Source organism: Xiphophorus maculatus, chromosome 22 (genome assembly GCF_002775205.1).
Source record: "Xiphophorus maculatus strain JP 163 A chromosome 22, X_maculatus-5.0-male, whole genome shotgun sequence".
In the NCBI taxonomy this organism is placed as follows: domain Eukaryota; kingdom Metazoa; phylum Chordata; class Actinopteri; order Cyprinodontiformes; family Poeciliidae; genus Xiphophorus; species Xiphophorus maculatus.
The window spans coordinates 28,790,896-28,809,847 of NC_036464.1; the positions used below are offsets into that span (position 1 = coordinate 28,790,896).

At 43.7% G+C, this 18,952-nt stretch overlaps 2 protein-coding genes across 2 annotated transcripts; both read left to right on the forward strand.

Moving 5' to 3' along the window:
* Positions 1-776: 776 nt before the first annotated feature.
* Positions 777-7,961, forward strand: polr1c (RNA polymerase I subunit C). The gene is made up of 9 exons (XM_023327065.1): positions 777-939; positions 2,273-2,344; positions 2,465-2,572; positions 3,027-3,159; positions 4,271-4,402; positions 4,685-4,837; positions 5,563-5,712; positions 5,793-5,909; positions 7,425-7,961. Exons 1-9 carry the CDS (start codon positions 868-870, stop codon positions 7,541-7,543), a joined length of 1,056 nt encoding a protein of 351 aa, XP_023182833.1. The 5' UTR covers positions 777-867; the 3' UTR covers positions 7,544-7,961.
* A 1,138-nt stretch (positions 7,962-9,099) lies between these two features.
* Positions 9,100-17,704, forward strand: fbxo28 (F-box protein 28). The gene is made up of 5 exons (XM_023327857.1): positions 9,100-9,473; positions 10,729-10,838; positions 12,266-12,404; positions 13,212-13,407; positions 13,994-17,704. The coding sequence occupies exons 1-5, from the start codon at positions 9,285-9,287 to the stop codon at positions 14,470-14,472; spliced, it is 1,113 nt and encodes a 370-aa protein (XP_023183625.1). The 5' UTR covers positions 9,100-9,284; the 3' UTR covers positions 14,473-17,704.
* The last annotated feature ends 1,248 nt before the right edge of the window (positions 17,705-18,952 follow it).

Here is an 18,952-nt window from a genome sequence, read left to right on the forward strand (position 1 = left end):
GCTTCATCAGTCACAGTTTAAGAGGAGCCAATTGCCAGTGCTTACTGAAAAACTACCATTCTTCAAAATTCTCTTTTTCTTGGTTGTCTAGTTGGCTTTAATTCCTTTTATTTAGTCATGTGCAGAAGTCTACTCTGAACAGTTTGAAGTCTTTCTGTTGTGCAAGAAAGACTTGCACAGCAGTCTTTCTGCGTCATTATATATATGTATATGTGTAATTACCTCCCAGCACCCCCTCCCCCCAACTCCTTGGGATGATCTGAATGTCAATAGTGCCTGACCAATAATTTGGTTGCACTTTGATGCTCAACCAAATTATGTACAACCCGTGAAGTAGCACGGCTCAACGCGCTTTTATTTTGAAAACCAACAAGCAGTGAGCAGTGGGCAGTGGGCGGGGTTGGGGGTTATTGAGTGTTATGGGGGAGCTGCCGTTTCCTTCTGGTGACCTTTTAACGGAATCCAGAGACCTGCAACAAACCTCCGGATCAGATGTCACAAACCTCAAGGCACACTTGCAACCCTGTCCCATTGCCATATTGATAGATTTTTATTATTATTTATTTTTTTATTTTTTCTAAGACTTATTAACGATTCAAAAATAACATAGACGGCACTCAAAATGAAACATACATTACATAGGACATATCTCCACCAAAAATATGGGAGCAATAAAAAAAAACAAAAAAAACAAATGGCATTAATGTCCTGAAGGTTCGATAATGAAAAATAGAAGCCTTTGTTTAGACTTCTGTGTTTTCTGCATTGGTCGGCGGCTACAGCATCCAGCACAGCCAGTTGGAGACATGGGGGCAGCAATATTTTGTCTCTACGACTCGCCTGTGACGAAGAAGACTACAGAGCAAAATGGCTGCGCCCATGAGTAACGTGGAGGAAATTCGCAGTCGGGTAATCTTGGGAGAATTTGGTGTAAAGAATGTAAGTTGTTTCAGGAACTATGTTTCTCTGTGTGCTGTAAGCAGATGTACCCATGTGTGCGTGTGGTGATGTAATGTATGAGTTTGAGCGGCTCCGGTGTGCTGCTGCAGCTGGTACCCCGGCTAGTTAGAGACAACTGTTAGAAAGACAGAGCCTCGGTGTTAAAAACTATGTCCTCCCATAAAAACGAGTTAAGTAAAATCTAACATTTATTCTGTTAGATGTAACTAGTGGTGGTTTAAATAGATAGAATATGTACAATTCTTTATGTCCCACAAAAAGAACTAGATGTAGTGAAGGCACGATCCACATACAGCATGTCAACAGTTACCACACTCAGTGTCAGCAGTGAATAAAGCCGCTAGACATTCTAAAATATGAACATCACTAGACGCCATAAATATTTTTTGCGAAATATTTGTGTTGCCATTAAACTTCACCACATGTTTAGTTATTACATGAAGCCGCTGTTGGTCCTTCAGTTAGCGAGGAACTATAGGTTTGTGATTCAAGGCACTCTGCTTAAAACCTTTTTCTTCCAGTGAAGCCGTTTGAGTCTCCAGTGTAAAATGAGTACATATGTAGTTTAAAATTGTAATTTTATATACGTATATTTATCTTTTCCATATTGAGTAAAGTTTCAGTAAGTGGGTTGGGAGTTGTCATGTTTTTCTGCCCGATTCAGTGTGGGTTAGGTTTGAGATCCAAACATGATTTTATTTAATATTGATCCCTGTTACCTGATGACATGCTAGAGTTTACAGTCCACACTAATATGCCGATGAGGTGACGATGACAGAACGTTAACGTAGAGTACTTTATCATTTATAATTTGTTGGTTAAAAACCCGCAAAAAAACCTTAAAAAATCTGAAAATTGTTTATGAACAATATTTGCCCACCACCACCTTCACATCTCCTACGTTCGGGGATTCCCTCAGTGTATTATAAGCCTGGCGGGTCACCAGGCTTTACTTGTGCCCCACCAACCTAAACTTTGCTTATTTATTTAAGTCTTTTAAAATGTTTGCATTTTTTCAGACCTTATTGTTGGTGTTCAGGTATTAATCTTTCAATAACACATAATTATCCAGTGATATTTTCAAATTTCTTGTCAACTTTAAACATTTTTGAACTGAAAAACACAACAGGCTGTTGGATGAATGACTGTCCCGGCACACAACCACCAGGCTTAGCACGTTTTCTGGGGAAACCTTATCCCTCATTTCTTTCACTGTTGTATCTCACTTCTTATTTGTCATTTTTATATCGAATAAAACACAATGTCTATCATTACTATTAAAAGTATTATAATGAATCTCAATTTGTGTCAGGTTCACACAACAGATTTTCCTGGAAACTACCCAGGCTTTGATGACACCTGGGACATGAAGCGATTTCAGAAGGTGAGTTTTGTGGTCTGTAAAATAAATCCCATGCTTTAGAACCTTAATCCGCAGAGCGGCTGGTGTTCAGAACAGTTGTTCTTAGTGTCGGCTATCGCTTCTCCCCCTGTTCGTCTGCAGAACTTCCGGATTGACGTAGTGCATCTGGATGAGAACAGTATGGAGTTTGACATGGTGGGGATCGATGCTGCCATTGCTAACGCCTTCAGGAGAATCTTACTATCAGAGGTCATATTCCTTCTTTTCAATCAGTCTATTGACACTTTGCAAGAACAAATCATTTTGCTCCAAAAAAGCGTTATCTCTTAATGAGAATTTTGAATATTTGGTGGCATTTGATGATAAACTACTTTATTGTGATTCACACTAAGTCTGATGAGAATATGAAGAACACAGGTCTTTCCCAAAGTTTAGGCGCCTTTTATGGCTTAAAAAAAAAATTCAATGTTAAATATCTCAGGAAATGAACCCATGTTTCTCTAACGATTAGAAGCAGAAACTAGCCTGAGAAGCACTAAAGAGCAGCCAACAGACTGGGAACATGGAAGACAATCAACTAGCAGCCCAAATGTCAACCAAATATTGAACCATTACATTCAAATATATCGAGCATATTTTTATATAGATTTTTTTTTTTTTTTTTTTTATAAACCATGTCTGAAACTTTTATTTTTGCTTGCAGGTGCCCACTATGGCAATAGAGAAAGTGTTCATCTATAACAACACATCTATAGTCCAGGATGAAGTTCTGGCCCACAGGCTTGGCCTCATCCCCATCAAAGCAGACCCTCGTCTGTTTGAGTTCAAGAATACAGGTGAAAGCATCAAAATGAGTCCCTGAGAGATGGTAGTGAACTACATTACCCATTATGCTTTGTTGCCTGACCTGGGGTATATGATTTGGACAGTACACTAATCAGGGTTTTCCCCCAGAAAACTTGCTAAGCCCATTGCTCAGTACGCTAGGGTAGTCATTCATCCACATGGCCGCCATGTTTTTAAGTTAAAAAACGTTTAAAGTTGACAGTAAATTTAAAAATATTACTTGATAGTTATGCATTTTTGGAAGACTGGAAGATTAATACCTAAACACCAACTATAAAGTCTTAAAAAAAGGGAATAATTAAAAGAAAAAGAAAAGTGACATTTTCTTTTTTGCATTTATTTTTAAGGGATCAATGGAGGTACTGATGTTTGTGCCAAAACTGACTTTGTTGAAGAAATAATTTCTTAACTTTGGATTTATTTCCCTATTGAATAAATATTGCTAAATTATTCATTTCAGTGCTAGATTAAATCAGTGCAATAAAAATAGATTTGTTAATCTACATTAAGTTTTTTTGTACATCATTAGTGTACGTAATAAACATCCATCCATTTTCTTCTTGTCCCTAATGGGGTCGGGAGGTGCTGGTGTCTTTCTCCAGCTAACCTTCCGGGCGAGAGGCGGGGTCACCCTGGACAGGTCGCCAGTCTGTCGCAGGGCAACACAGAAACATACAAACAACCATGCACACACACATAGACACACCTAAGGAGAATTTAGAGAGACCGATTAACTTAACAGTCATGTTTTTGGAGTGTGGGAGGAAGCCGGAGAACCCAGAGAGAACCCACCATGCACAGGGAGAACAGACAGAAAGACCCCAGGTCAGGAATCGAACCCAGGACCTTCTTGCTGCAAGGCAACAGTGCTTCCAACTGCACCACTGTGCAGCCCACGTAATAAACATTGTAAACATAAATTAAATTTTTTCAGGTTGTATTTTGTTCTTCACGCATCACCATTTAGCACAATAATATAGGTTAGTAAGCATAGATACAGATTCTGATAACAACACTACTTGTAGTCCCCTGCAGTGTGTAAAATAAGCTGCTGTCCAGTTAAACAAACCGCCGGCTGTTGTGTTGTTCTGCAACCTCCAGGTGACGAATCTGCAGAAGAAGAAGCTTCAGAAATAGACACCATTCAACTCCAGCTGAAGATCAAATGCAGCAGAAACCCCCGAGCCAGCAAGGACTCCTCGGACCCCCGAGAGCTCTATCTCAACCACATGGGTGAGTCCAAGGCAGAGTTCTCATTATGCCCGCCCCCACCAAAACACGAGATGAGATCAGACTTATGACGTCAGAAAAAGTGACAATGACACATTTACTAGTACATTTCTGTCTCATTTCAGTTGGAAGGAATGACTATGATTGTAACCAACTTGTTTTACCTGCAGGTCCAGTAGCTGTAACAAAGTCATGATGAATGTCTTTCTGTCCCCTTTGTCTCCTTGAGACAAAACAAAGTAATAATGTTATTTCCTGTGTCTGTTCCTATATTCCTTTTCACAGTTTATTCCAAACACATAGAGTGGGTCCCCATCGGCAACCAGGCGGATGTGTTTGCGGACTCCTGCATTCGCCCCGTGCACGATGACATTCTGATAGCACAGCTGCGACCCGGACAGGAGCTGGACATCACCATGCACTGTGTCAAAGGAATTGGTAAGATCCTACCAATCTTACCAATGTGTATATTTGTGTGTTGAATATACACAATCATGTCATGTAGGGACAGGGATTGGTTCTTTTCCTAGGAGCTTTGCCCGGGCATGAAAATTCATCCAGATATTATTAAATTGTTTGCATGAATTAGTTTTCTTCTTTAGGACAAAGGGGATCTTTCACCATGGCAACCAATGATCACATAAGCTGCATGGTGCTGTACAAATAGCCTCTGAATTAAAACATTTAAACAAACTAATTAAAACCCATTCAATTAGATTCAGTTCATATTTTATCAAGTGTCAACCAAAAGTCATTTCAGCATTTAACATGAAATTACAAAGTCAAATGTCTTTTAACTCATGTGGATATACTGTATGTAGCTTTTTTTATAACACGTTAAGTTAACATGGTTACTTAATTGTGCTATAAAATAACGCTGTGTGTCTGGGAGGAGGCCCCGGGGAAGACCCAGGACACGCTGGAGAGACTATGTCTCTCGGCTGGCCTGGGAACGCCTTGGGATTCCCCCGGCGGAGCTGGAACAAGTGGCTGGGGAGAGGGAAGTCTGGGCCTCCCTTCTTAAGCTGCTACCCCCAAGACCCGACCCCGGATAAGCGGAAGAAAATGGATGGATGGATGGATGGATGTCTGGAAAATATATAATATTGCCCTTTAAGGTCGTAGATTGAGGCGACCCTGACGCTCTGTGGTTGTGGTTTCAGGTAAGGACCATGCTAAGTTCTCTCCTGTGGCGACGGCCAGTTACCGCCTTCTCCCAGAGATCACCCTGCTGGAGCCGGTGGAGGGTGAGAAGGCGGAGCGCCTGAAGCGCTGCTTCTCACGGGGCGTCATAGACCTGGAAGAAGTCCGGGGTGAGGGAGGAGGAAAACACTCGACAATAAAACCAGAAACTTTCTAAATAGTAATGGTATTTTTGGTTTGTGGGCCTCAGGAAGAAAGGTCGCCAAGGTTGTGAACAGCCGACTGGACACGTGCAGCAGGGAGGTCCTCCGACACAACGATCTGAAGAACTGCGTGAAGCTGGGAAGAGTTCGAGACCATTTCATCTGTATGTCTGTAAAAAATGCCACTGCTGTGTAGCTGCTCTGAGAACAGGCAGCCGCTCATGAGACAGGATCATTAACCGTTTGCTAACCTGACCTGTGTAGTTCTGGTCTGTGTAGAAATCAAGGCCTGGACGTTTGCAAAGAAAATCTAGAATTGATAAATTTACACTCAACATATGAATATATTAGGTCATCACTGACTAACATCTGCTCTGTTCATTAATTTAAAGGAGCAGTAGTACATAAAATTAACTTTTTTGAAACTTACATCATGTTATAATGTTATTCCGTCATCAAAAACATACCTGGACTGTTACCTTGATTCTTTCATGCATGTTTGAGAAATCCTTTAATCTCCATGGCAGCCATTCAGAACTGCCCAAACACTTGCTCTCACCGAGCTCTGCCTTTTCCACACAGCGCCTCCTCCCCACAGAGCAGTCCTCCCCCAAAACTCCCCCACTCAGTCCCTTCAGACTAGCCAGCAGAAATTAGCAAACACCTGGTGGAACTGTGTATCTGCTGAGCTCCTTAAACAAGCTACTGCTCAATAGAGGAGCCATCTTGTGATGACTTCCTGAAGGTGGAGTTTCAGAAAGGGCAGCAATTTCTTTAAAGAGACAGAGTCCCAATTTCAAGTCGTTAATTTACAAAGTCTAATTTCGCTTTTTAGTCGTACTTGATATTTGTAGCACTCTTATATATATATATATATACACATACATATATAATTTTTATAACAACAGTTTGTACTTAATTGTGCTATAAAATGGCATTGTGCCTGGAAAAAACATACTTTTGCCCCTTTAAAAAAACATAGATTCATATCGATTTACCTGGAAGTCTCACCAGTGGCCACCAGGTGGTGCCCTAAACTTCTTTTCTTGACTTACCACGGTGTTCTTTGAAGTTCTTTCCAGCCACAGTCCCATTAGCAATAGTAGGACATGGCCATATTCCAGTGAGTTTGTGCCAAAGAGCAGAAGAGTATCAGCAGGTCTGGTGCTGTGTCCCACAAATGGAAACATTTTCACTTTGAATTGCTTTAAAAAGCTCAAATTTGCTGAAAAAAACTGAACTGGCCTGCTATTCCTTCCACCATCTGAGAGTTTCTTCTCTACAGATTCACTGTGATTTGATATCCACGTAGGGAACCACTGCTGATGTTCTATGTAGAACTTCAAATATTCCAGTTTATCCCTTTAAAACCTGAGTCATTGATGTTTTGTTTTTTTTTACTGATTGTTTTATATCTTTCTGTTTAACTGCATCTATTATCCACATACAGCCCAGTGTCCTAGGACACTGGGCTGTGCCATCAGATCAGATTGATGTGGGAGGGAACATCCTCTTTCTAACTTCATCTATAATGAGATCAGCTTAGGTAGTAGCAGGTGATGAATCAAGCCTGTTTTCATTAGATTACACTGGATTAGGGCCCATTTGAGGGAGTTCCCACGTTAACAGCAGTGTTTTATTTGGAAGTGCTAATCCAGATCTGCTCTTTCCTTTTCCAGTCACCGTGGAGTCGACGGGGATCATGCTTCCTGACGTTTTAGTCACAGAGGCCATCAAAGTTCTTATGGCCAAATGTCAGACGTTTCTCAACGAGATGAACTCTGTTGACATGGAGTGAACTGACTTGGTTCCTGAACGCACCGCGGCGCCGGATCAATCTGACGGCATCAAGATCTGCTCTGAAAACAACTTCCAGGCTGATGTGGTTCTGGTTGCTACACTTGTTTTTTCCCATGTGCTCTGAGGTTGTTGTTTTTTTTTTCTTTAACATGGTGGACTAATGAGATCATCATCCTGATGATCTCAAATATATCAGCATGATGCATTTCTCTGGACTACAGAGAAATGCATCTCTGTAGTCCAGAGAAATGGAGACTGCATGACAGAACACTGAGCAGAAGCTCAGCTTGGTCCCAGCAGGGATAGATCATCATCACTTAGTTACTGCTCTGAGCTTCTCATGTGGAAACTGAAGTTTTCTCTAAACTGGTTAAGTTCAAGATCAAATGTTTTTGCAGATTTAATAAAAGAAAAAAGAAAAGAAAGCGACTCAGACTCAACATTCATCTTCCCAACAAATTTCAGCAGATGGAGAATCTTAACCAAGCTGCCCTGAACTGGTCCCTGAACTGGTCCCTGAACTGGTCCTTGAACTGAATTCTTGCAGTTTGCTTACAGAGCAATCAGGACGGTGAATGATGCATTCAACCTGGGACTAAACTTCATCCTGCAGCACCTCACCACCCACAGATCTACATCACCCGGATCTCACCCTGAGACACTTTGTAGAAACAGGTCTAACAGAGACTGGATTACTTGAGTCAACCCAGGATGTATGACCCACCATAAGTCATTCAGCCATCATTCATTCTCTCCTGTTTGTCCATCATTGTGTGGTTTGACCCATCCACAGAACAGGACTGGTCCAGACTACAACCACCAATCAGGGTTGCCGAGAGGATCATCATGGCTGACCTTCCCTCCATGCTGGACTGGTACAGGACAAGGGCCAGGGAACGGGCAGCTAACATCTCTGCAGACCCCACACATCGTGGACACAAACTGTTTAGACTTTAACCGCCAGAGTGATGTTACAGAGCAATATTTGTTAAAACCAGCATCCACAGAGAGTTTCTTCCTCCCAGGTTGTAGCTCTGAAGATGACACAAAGAGCCCCTTTCAACCAGATGCTTTACAGTGAAAAAAAATTACAGTTTTATTCCACTGAAACAAAATATTTTTTTCTTTCTAAAGAAACAATTGGCAGTAAATTTGTGTCTAAATTGTTCCTTTATCCTAATTTATTTCCCCTGAAGATGATAAATCCCCATTTTCTATGCTGTGATCAGAGCTTGGAAACAAAATCTTGGCCAAAAGATATGATTGTGATCTTTTAATGAGCAAACATTTTTCTTCTCCCTGGAAGTAATATGAATGTTGTGGAGCGGCTCAGGGAAAAACCCTGACTTTAACTTCAATCCCATGGAGAATCAAGGCGGGAGCTGAAGATTAGGGTGATGGAACGGAGGCCGTCAAACATATCCATCTGAAACATGGTTAAGATTAGTGTGACGTCATTCTGACGCAAACAGACTGACATCAATATCCAGAAACAGCAAAAACAGTAGTCACAGCTGAACAGAACTACAAAATGTTCCCAGGGAAGCAGAGACGCTGGGTGACGGGTGTCTCTGCTTAGACCCGGCTCTGTGAAGGCTAATGCAGACACTTGTGTGTCTATGTAATCATTTCTCTAATTATTATTATTTATGGAACTACAGCTACATTAGCGGTCGGAAGTAGCACGCATTCCCCCCCCGCCAGAGGCGTCACTTCCGCCTCCTCAGTAACTAAAGAAAATGGCGGCCGTCGTGGAGAGAGTTGATGGATGTGTTGGATCGCTGGACCCGGACGATGTGTCGCTCAGGCAGCCCAGCTCGCTCCAGGAGCAGCCGCACCAGAACAACCCGCTGCTGGGCCTGCCCATCGTGGCCATCGAGACCATCCTGAACTTCCTGTCCTACGATGAGATCAGCATGCTGCGCTCGGTAAGCAGAGCACAACAGGGCAGCTGGAGGGCTGCGGAGCTAAGCTAGTCCCATCCCCGGACAGGCTCCGGTCCCACCGGCGGGCTGGGAGCACAGAGCACTGCGGGGCTCCGGGGATCTCCGGACACCTGGGGGAGGGGGTCCGGCCTCTGGCTGGCTGGGTGCTGCTGGGAGAAGGAGCAAGAGATTGTGGGTCCGCAGGGTCACACAGGCGGTAGATGTCCTCATTGTTTGGTCAGCATTCATGAGTTGTAAGATGAACCGAGATAGTGTTGAAGGTTAAGAGGAGGCGCAGGTGTTTTCCTGCTGTAGCTGCTGACTTTAGGTGAACCCAGGTAGAGGTGTCCCACTTTTTCCACGCTGTTGAACTGACCACGGGATTAAACTGTTTGCAGAGAAAACAGGACGGTTGATATCGATAGCATCTGCTCAGACTAAACAGATTTACAGAGGAGATGCAAAAGCAAAGGAGGTGGATTAGCAGAGCTAGCCAACAACTGATGGAGTCATCCAGGACATATTGCTGTGGAATATTGAGCTGTTAGCGTGTCATGATATCAACATTAACAATCTTGAGTCAGAGGCTTCTGGAGATGTGTTGCGAGAGTGACTGCTACAGGAGATCCTTCCAGCATCACCATCCACAGTGACTCTTTGACCAACATTTTATTGTTGGGTTACGTTCTTCAAACATTTAATTTTCCTTTAGAGTAAATAAAGTATTCGTGAATTTGAATGGATAAAAATACAACCAACAGGACTGCTGAGTTTACAGTTCAGCAGTCATGGCTTCTCTTCATCCAGACCCACCGGTTCACTTAGCACAGGTCTCATTCCAGCTCACAGTGTTTGTATTTGACTCTACAGAAGCTTTCTATTGCAACTGAACTGTTTTCATTCTATGCTAGTCTTTGCTAAAGTGATCAGCTTCATGTCTTTCTTGTCAAATCTTCAGTACAGATGAAGCTGAGAGAGAGTCCGGCTGTAATAACTGTTTGACGTTTCGTCAGTCATTGCCATGTTGTGTTAACGATGGTTGCCTCCAGTCTGTTGCCGTGGCGTTGTGTTGTCTGGATCATGAAGACTTTCAAGTTGAGAGCAGCAGTAAGACGTAATTTAGCTTTGACTGGGCCTGTTTGAGTTCTGAACTGGTTCTCTGGGAGTGAACTTCAGGACCGTGGTGACAACGTCCTAGATATGCATGATGTAGATATTGACCTGTGGTGTGTGTGTGTGCGCGCCGTGTCTCCTGCAGGTGTGTAAGCGCATGGACATGATCTGCCAGCGTGTGCTGAACCAGGGCTTCCTGAAGGTGGAGCGCTACCACAGCCTGTGCCAGAGACAGGTCAAGGCTCAGCTGCCCAGGTGAGTGCCGTGCTGCCGCAGAGTCGCCGTGGAAACGTTCTGACTGCCGTTCTGAAGCTCAGAGGCTCATTAAGCTTCTTTCATGTTGTTGTTGTAGCGTCAATCCAGCGCCACTTACAGGATAGTTGACATAGTAACATTTTGCTGTTTTATGCGTTTGTGTGGTTGAAGACTTTTTAGACAATTATCTGTACATCTACTGTATATAGATTTATCTAAAATGTATTCACACCCTCTTACCCTGCTAGAAATGTCGGGTGTGGTTGCATGAAACATGACAAGTCAAGAATGTTAAAAAGTTTGGCCTGCAAAACAGAAAAAATTTGATGACCCAAATATATATACATATAATTATATTATAAGTCAACAGTCTCCTTTGTCTGTAATGATGTACAGATTTAATAATAAGAATTTAAAAATCACAGTAAGCAAATTTTTTCATTTTTAATTGAATGAATTTTGTGGCCTGCCAGCAGTTTACATGTGTCAGTTTTGGATCCCAGGACAAAACGTTTGGACACCACCACTCTAGAAGAACCTCTGTTACATTACTGGGTTCGGTTCCATTAACATCCATATGTGACTCCATGATTTCAGTGTTAATAAAAAGGGACTTATTAAAATGTTTTTCTTTTCCTTCTGTTGTGTTTCTGCGTACTGAACCCCAGCTCGGGTTTATCACAGGATCAGAACGTGACCCTCAGCTCAACTCTGTCAGGCTGAAACTTTATCCAGTAGCAGATCGTCTGTTTATGAATGTGTTAAGGAATCCTTTTGTATTGTGTTGCCTGTGGGTGGGTGTGTTTGTGTTTTAATTTGTCTTCCTTGTTCCTGAGTAGAGTGTGTTCTCCTGTACTATGACCAATAGTACAGGAGAACACACTATCTGTGTGTGAACAGAAGCTGAAGAGCTTCTTTAGATCCTCCAGAAGGATCATGGAGCAGGTGTGGAGGGCGTGCTGTAGTTTGGGCAGTAATATCTGTGTTGTAGCAATACTCCATGGTAATAATTCTGATGCCATTCAAAAGTGAATTTGTTTCCCATGTGAGGAAAATACTGAAGAGGATGTGGGTTAAACCATGAAGAACCCGTCAGATTCTTGTTTGAAAGAACAAGACATGTTGGCAATATAACTGTGTATGTAACAAACAGGGGCCTCAGTAGTTTGGAATAGAACCGAACATAATGGCAAGAGATTGTTAGGCCAGCTCCCCCTGCAGGCTGACCAAAGCTACTGCAGACTGACAGGGATCCTGGGGTGAAATGGGGCAGAACGTTGGATTTTGGTGTGACCTGAACTCAACCAGCCTGAGGAAACCTGGACTAAACCAGGCTCTGTTTTAATCATAAAATCCTCCTGACTCATGGATAGATGGGAATGTCTGGCGTGGTTTCTAAATGTTCTCCGTTCTCTTGATGCGTTCAGGCGCGAGTCGGAGAGGAGGAACCACTCGTTGGCCCGCCACGCAGACATCCTGGCTGCTGTGGAGACGCGCCTCTCCCTGCTCAACATGACCTTCATGAAGTATGTCGACTCCAACCTGTGCTGCTTCATCCCCGGAAAAGTGAGTTGGCCAATACACACACACACACACGCATACACACACAGGCCTCCCAAGTTGTTCAGTTGATACTGAGGACGGCCATTTTGACTGTGGGAGTTTTTTAAACTTTATTCTTTTATAACAGACAAAATTTAGCCTGGCTATGTATTTTTATAGCGACACCATTATGCAAAATGGACTATTTTGAGCTACGCATTATGTTTCAGTGTTATTCCCTCATCAAAAATATACATTGAGTGTTTTTGTGCATATTTGAGAAATCCTTTCATCTCCCTTGGCAACCACTCAGCTGTGCAAAATGCCCGGTTGGACCAGGCCATTTCAAATTAGGTGGTGTGTAAGTGTTTGTTAAATGGGTCAAGTGGAACTCAGCCTGAAAAAGTATATCACCTATGTGTCTGTAAAATGCATGGTGCTGCCCCTGTAAGATAAATCTGGTCTAGTCACATTGCTGTTGCGTTTGTTAACTGTTGTTTGGACTGTGTAGAAACACATTTTCATTTTGTCTGGATCACCGCTGCATGTCCAGCTGATTGACAGACATGTCTGTCTCCATGGTGTGTCTCAGAGGCTGTTTGATCAACTTTCTCTGGCATGGGACTTCTTCCTCTGTGTGTTGAATGCCAGAGACATTTCCTGTTTGCTATTAGAGCTGCTGAAGGTGTTTGCCAAGCGTTTTCTGGGTTAAACCTCTGCAGGAAGTAGCCTCCAGGTTTAGAATGGTCCTCTTCTCTCCTGTACCTGGGAGTCCTAATGACAAATGGCTGCCGTGCTGAGATAAGGAGGCAGCGATGTTTCTGTTGGCAGGTGATAGACGAAATCTACCGCGTGCTGCGCTACGTGAACTCCACCAGGGCCCCCCAGCGGGCTCACGAGGTCCTCCAGGAGCTGAGGGACATCTCCTCCATGGCCATGGAGTACTTTGACGAGAAGATCGTCCCAATCCTGAAGAAGAAGCTACCTGGGACCGATCTGTCTGGACGGCTCATCGGTTCCGCACCAGGTTTGTTTCCTTTGGTCGCTCCTGGCTCCTAAAAGTTAGCCAGACTGAAATCTTTAAAGCTGCAGATTATAACTTTCATTAAAAAAAATATGATTTTTACATTTTCTTTAAACTGTCACCATGTCGTGACAGTTGATGAGACAGAAAATGTGTGAAAAGATTGATCTCCTCCACCTTCTCCCTGAGCTGCTATTGCCGTCTGAAGAAATGCACCACTCCAGATCAGACACAACCAATCAGAGCCAGGGGGTGGGTCTTAGCGCTGTCAACCCACTTGCGTATTCATGACTCAATGTGGTAATGGGTAGTTAGCATGGCCTCCGATGACGGTGGTTAAACGTTTTTCATGGAACAGCAAGTCTTTGTTCTACAGCTCACATTCAGGAGCAGGTACATGAGGTTGATTGACAGCGCTAAGACACCTTTTTTCAGAGGGCAAGAGTAGCTCAGGGTGGAGGTGGAGGAGATTGATCTTTCAACAGGCTATCTGTCTCATAATATGTTGTCACGGCAACCTGTATAACTAACCTGCATGTTCCTCCTGGTTGAGAAGCACCGACTCTGATTGGCTGCCGTGTCTCCTCAGTGGCCGGGCCCTCCACCTCCCTGACCACCATGTCGCTGCTGGCCAAGAACACGCCGTCCCGCTCCGAGATGACCAAGGTGCAGCAGCAGGTGAAGGTGAACGGGGCGTCCATGACGGCGCTGCGGCGGGAGCTGCAGGAAGTGCGGGTGAAGCAGCTGGAGCAGCAGAAGCAGCTGCAGGACCAGGAGCAGAAGCTGCTGGAGCAGAGCCAGGTGATGGGCGAGCAGAACGCCCGGCTGGCCGAGCTGGAGCACAAGCTGCGCGAACTCATGGACAGCAGCGCTGCCGCCGCCATGGGGGAGGCCCAGTCCTCCGCTCCCGCCGCCACCGCCGGGTCCGCGGCTACGCCGGCGAGCAGCAGCGCGTCAGCGGCAGCGGCGCATGGCGGCACGGCGGGCAAGGGCACCTCGTCGCTGAAACGCAGCAGAAAAAGCTCAGACCTCCCACGACAATCCAAACGGCTGCGCAGCAGGAAGTGACTCGCTGCCTCGTGTAAGTGTCATAGCCAGTTTCCTGTTTCGACTGACCACACTCCGTATCCAGTGCCCCACGTCCACCTCCCCCCCCTCACTCACCTTGCATCACGTGCGCCATCTCACTCATGCCGCGATGTGGACGCGCTCCCGCCGCGTCGGACTCTCCACCAGTGTTCTGATGGTCATTGACGTCCATAGACTCATGACTGGAGACAGGACAGGACAACATTGACATGGTCGACACTAGGACGTCTCCCAGAGAACAGGTTAGGTCCGCTGGTGGTCAGTAGGCTGCAAGACGACACCCAAACGCCACACGAATACGCCTCCGTTTCACCCAGAGAACCAGAACCCTGTTCACCGGGAGAGCCCTGCTGGTGTGTGTGGACTTTTCAAGCCCTGTCCTCATTATGTGTTCAATCAGGTCCACTTCCTCCTGTGGACAATCCACAGTACAGGTCCCAATAGTCGACAGTGCTAGAAGCCCCGCCCCCTACTGGTGTGACCCAGTCAGCGCAGCCAGTAAGCAAACTCCTAACCGGCTCCACCAGGATGTCCCTCAGCGTGTTGAAGACATCGTCCACTCGGTCCATGACCCTTCTGACGCTCATTCCCCTCTAGAGGGCGCTACTGAAGGTAGAGGTAGCTTGTTTGAGGTTCCTGTTAAAGCAGAGACCGCTCAGCTTTTTATTTTATTTTTTGTTTGTATTATTATTATTATTATTACATTTTTTAATGAAGTAACATTTCAGCATTATTCCAGCTTCACACCATGTGACCCTCGGCTGCAGCTTGATGCGAGGCGTCCTCAGAAGCTCCTTCATTGCCCAAACTCTCCGGTCTTTGCAGATAAACCCCATAATTCATAGTCCAGCTTCCTTCGCTCTAGGGGCAAGCTGGTAACCATGCCAACATTTTAGGTTTTCTAAAGCCACTAAAAGGTTCCTGCAGGTGAATCTCCAGAGAGAGAACCACACTGATCAGAGTCCTGTCCAGCTCAGTGGGGGCATGAAGCGGCCTCTCCCCAACATGTTGCTGGCTCAAAGTAGAATTACCAACTGGAAATAGTTCTGGGGGAAGCAGAGCGCCACCTATCTTTCTTAAGGTAACAGTTTTTAAACGACAGCTGGCGAGCTGTTGAAGATGAGAAATCTATATTTTTATTTAAAATCCTACGTTATTGACTGGATTATTAACAACTGCAATAATAAACGGATCATTTCGGCAGCAGCAGGAATAAAGCGAAGCCGTCTGTGGTTGTAACGGCGCTGGGTAGAATCATGTTTTCGATTTCTGTTAGAAATGCAATATCATCCGCCTGCTATGATCATATCTGGCATGTCCAGCTCACCCACCTCAGTAGGTGTCCTGTGTGTAACGTGTCCGAAGGGTTCAGACCCAGTTTTAAAGCTAATAAGTGAAACTGAAGGATATCATGAAGGTTCGGTTCGGCGCCGGGGCTCACCCAGAGGAAGAAACCGACGTCGACATCATCATGCAACCTGAGCACCGCCCAACACGACGGTCGTCTCTTTAAAGGTCAGGTCTCCGTTCTCCTTTAAATTCCTGGGAGAGAAAAGGTTCGAGCTTTTTGGTTCCTCCCATTAAGAAACCACACAGAAATAGAGTCTAGTAGAAAGCAGCCCACGGAAGACCCAGAGGATCATGTTTATGCTTGTACTTTCCCTTTCAGTCCTAGTGAAAACAGAAGCTGTGAGTGGTTTGCAGTGATGACGGAGGAGCTGCAGGTGCTCATGGTGAGCAAGGTCTCTCTCTCTGCTGCTCTCCTGTACAAACTCTCCTGCCTGGAGCTCCTAGCTTACCTGTGAAGTCATCGTGTGGCTACTTTTCTTTCTTTCTTTCTAAGCGTTTCTGTTGTTTGGACGAGCCGAACCACTCCTGGCATGACTCTTTGGAAATGCACTTGTGCGTATAATAGTAACACTGGGCTGCAGAACATGCAATGTAATCTAGTGGCTTATAATGAGAGAACTTGTACTGTAATCTTCATGTTCTTTAAGATGTAGATTGTCAATGATTTCATGTTTGTAAACAAAGAAACTTATCTTTTAAGTTGGCCAGTTTGGGCCTGACTATGAAGTTTTGTTGCACATATTACTGTTATGATGTTTAAACCAAACCTATTAAATCTCTACAGCTGTTCAGCTCACTTTCTGGTTTTTGTACTAACTAATAAATCTTCACATAGGCTCTCGGTGAGGGAGAATAGTTCAGTTTGGACACACTGACACACACACACACCCACACACACACACACATCACTTGTCTATAGATGGATTATAGTTGCAGTGAGCTGGAACCAGAACCAAAAAAATCATTAAATTAAAAATGCATAAGTTACTTAGATTTAAAAAAAAAAAATTAAATTATTATTTTTTTTAGTTTTACTTACTCAACAAACTACACTTTTATGAATCTGTTTATCTTTGAACAGGGTTTCCCCCAGTGTGTAATAAGCCTGGTGAGCCACCAGACTAAGCATTAATTATTTATTTATGACTGTTTAAAATGTTTGCATTGCACGTTGCAAGACTTTATTGTTGGTGTTCAGGTATTAATCTTCACATTTCCTGTCAATTTTAAACATTTTTTTCAACTCAAAAACACGACGGGCTGCTGGATGAACGACTGGCCTCGCGCACAACCACCGGGCTTAACAAGAAACCTTGTTTAAGATCCAAAACACAAAAAAACTGTTGCCTTATTAAAAGGAAAGACAGACCATTTCCAAATTTTGGGATCATCAACTGTTTTTTTTCTTTCTTATTTTGTTGGCCAAATTATTACCACTCCTGACTTCTACTCAGAGGCCACAAATGAACGCCTGCTGTCATTTGTTGTTTCTTTTCTTTCTCCTCCTTTGGATGCCCATAACTATATGTACAATAACAAAATCCCTTCTAGTTAGTTTTCGGTAACTTAAGTTCTCATTATTTTTACTGCATTTTCTTTATATATATAAATATATTTGCATTTATTTGAAGTAAATACTTTAGAATTACCGTTTGAGAGATTATAAAGCTATCTGTACTTAGCTTTATGTATCTTATTGTATTCTAACTATTCATGTAGACCTTTGTTGTGCTGCCGGGTTCTGTTTCAATATTGATTTTCAACCTATTGTAAATTCTCATATGTGGAATGGAATTCAAATTCAATTCAAAAATACTTTGTTAATCCCAAAGGGAAATTAAATGTTGTTGTAGCTCATTAATTCAGATTCTTCACAGAGTTATTGTAGATAGTGATGGCTACAAGACAGACCTCTTGTAGCGGTCTGTATTACTGAAGATACTCTGTTTTCTCAAGACACTCTCATGAAGAGGATGCTCAGTGTTGTCCACAATTTTCTTGACTTCATGAAGAATCCTTCTTTGCATCGTCCCCAGAACAGAACCAGCCTTCTTCATCAGGTTGTTGAGCCTTCTTAGGTCCCTGGCTCTGGTGCTGCTGCCCCAACAGATGACGGCGGAAGAGATGACACACTCAACAACAGACTTATAGAAGATCTGCAGCGTATTTCTGCAGACCTTGAAGGATTTTAGCTTCCTCAAGACGTCCAGTCTGCTCTGATCCTTCTTGTAGACGCTTCACTGCGTCTCCAGTCCAGTCTGTTGTCCAGATGAACATCGAGGTATTTCTACTCCCCTCAACCACCTCCACTTCTTCTCCCATGATTAAAATAGGGTTTGATCTAACGCTGTTTCTCCTGAAATCAACAATCATCTAATTTGTTTTGTTCACATTCGAGATGAGATGACTGTTCCCACACCATGCCACAAAACGGTCCACCGGCTCTCTTTACTCAGCCTCTTGTCCATCTCTTCTAGACCCAATAACTGCAGAGTCATTTGAGTATTTCTGGAGAGGACAGAAGTCAGACTTGTGCATGAAAGTCTGAAGTGTAGAAAGTGAAAAGGAATGAGAGTACAGTCCCCTGCTGTGCTCCTGTGTTGCTGACCACCTGGTTAGACACTCAGTCCTTCAGTCTCACAAACTGTGGCCTGTTTGTGAGGTAGTCATAGATCCAGGTGATTGTTGAATGACAGTAAGTATCACATTTAGTCATATGGTTCAGGTAAAGAAAGTTCTGGAGCTGTTTTTCATCTACAGTATCTGCTGAATAGGCCCCTTTTCACTCTGTGTGCAGGTATGTGTGCTGGTTATCTGTAACATGAAACTTCAGTCTCCAAAGCCCACACACACACACACACACACACACAGAAAGACAGAATGTCATATGATACTTTGCCATGTCTGCAAACAAAAGACATACTATTAATTTTGCAGCAGCACACTTGCTTCTGTTTTGACTGCGTTCTTCAGGGTGAACAGACTTCTCCAGATTTACAACCTTTACATTTGAATAATGTTTACTTCTGGTGACGCTTCAGATCTTTTATGTACCTGGGAAACCAGGAATAAGCTTTTCAAAATTGCAGCTGTGTTGAGATTTAAATAA

Excerpts from the sequence above, each read along its gene's own strand:
- fbxo28 (XM_023327857.1), top strand. The coding sequence starts at position 9,285 with ATGGCGGCCGTCGTGGAGAGAGTTGATGGATGTGTTGGATCGCTGGAC. Across the intron at positions 12,405-13,211 it reads GCTGCTTCATCCCCGGAAAA|GTGATAGACGAAATCTACCG; the intron begins GTGAGTTGGCCA and ends TTCTGTTGGCAG. Across the intron at positions 13,408-13,993 it reads GCTCATCGGTTCCGCACCAG|TGGCCGGGCCCTCCACCTCC; the intron begins GTTTGTTTCCTT and ends GTGTCTCCTCAG.
- polr1c (XM_023327065.1), top strand. The coding sequence starts at position 868 with ATGGCTGCGCCCATGAGTAACGTGGAGGAAATTCGCAGTCGGGTAATC. Across the intron at positions 940-2,272 it reads GAGAATTTGGTGTAAAGAAT|GTTCACACAACAGATTTTCC; the intron begins GTAAGTTGTTTC and ends AATTTGTGTCAG. Across the intron at positions 5,910-7,424 it reads AGTTCGAGACCATTTCATCT|TCACCGTGGAGTCGACGGGG; the intron begins GTATGTCTGTAA and ends TTCCTTTTCCAG.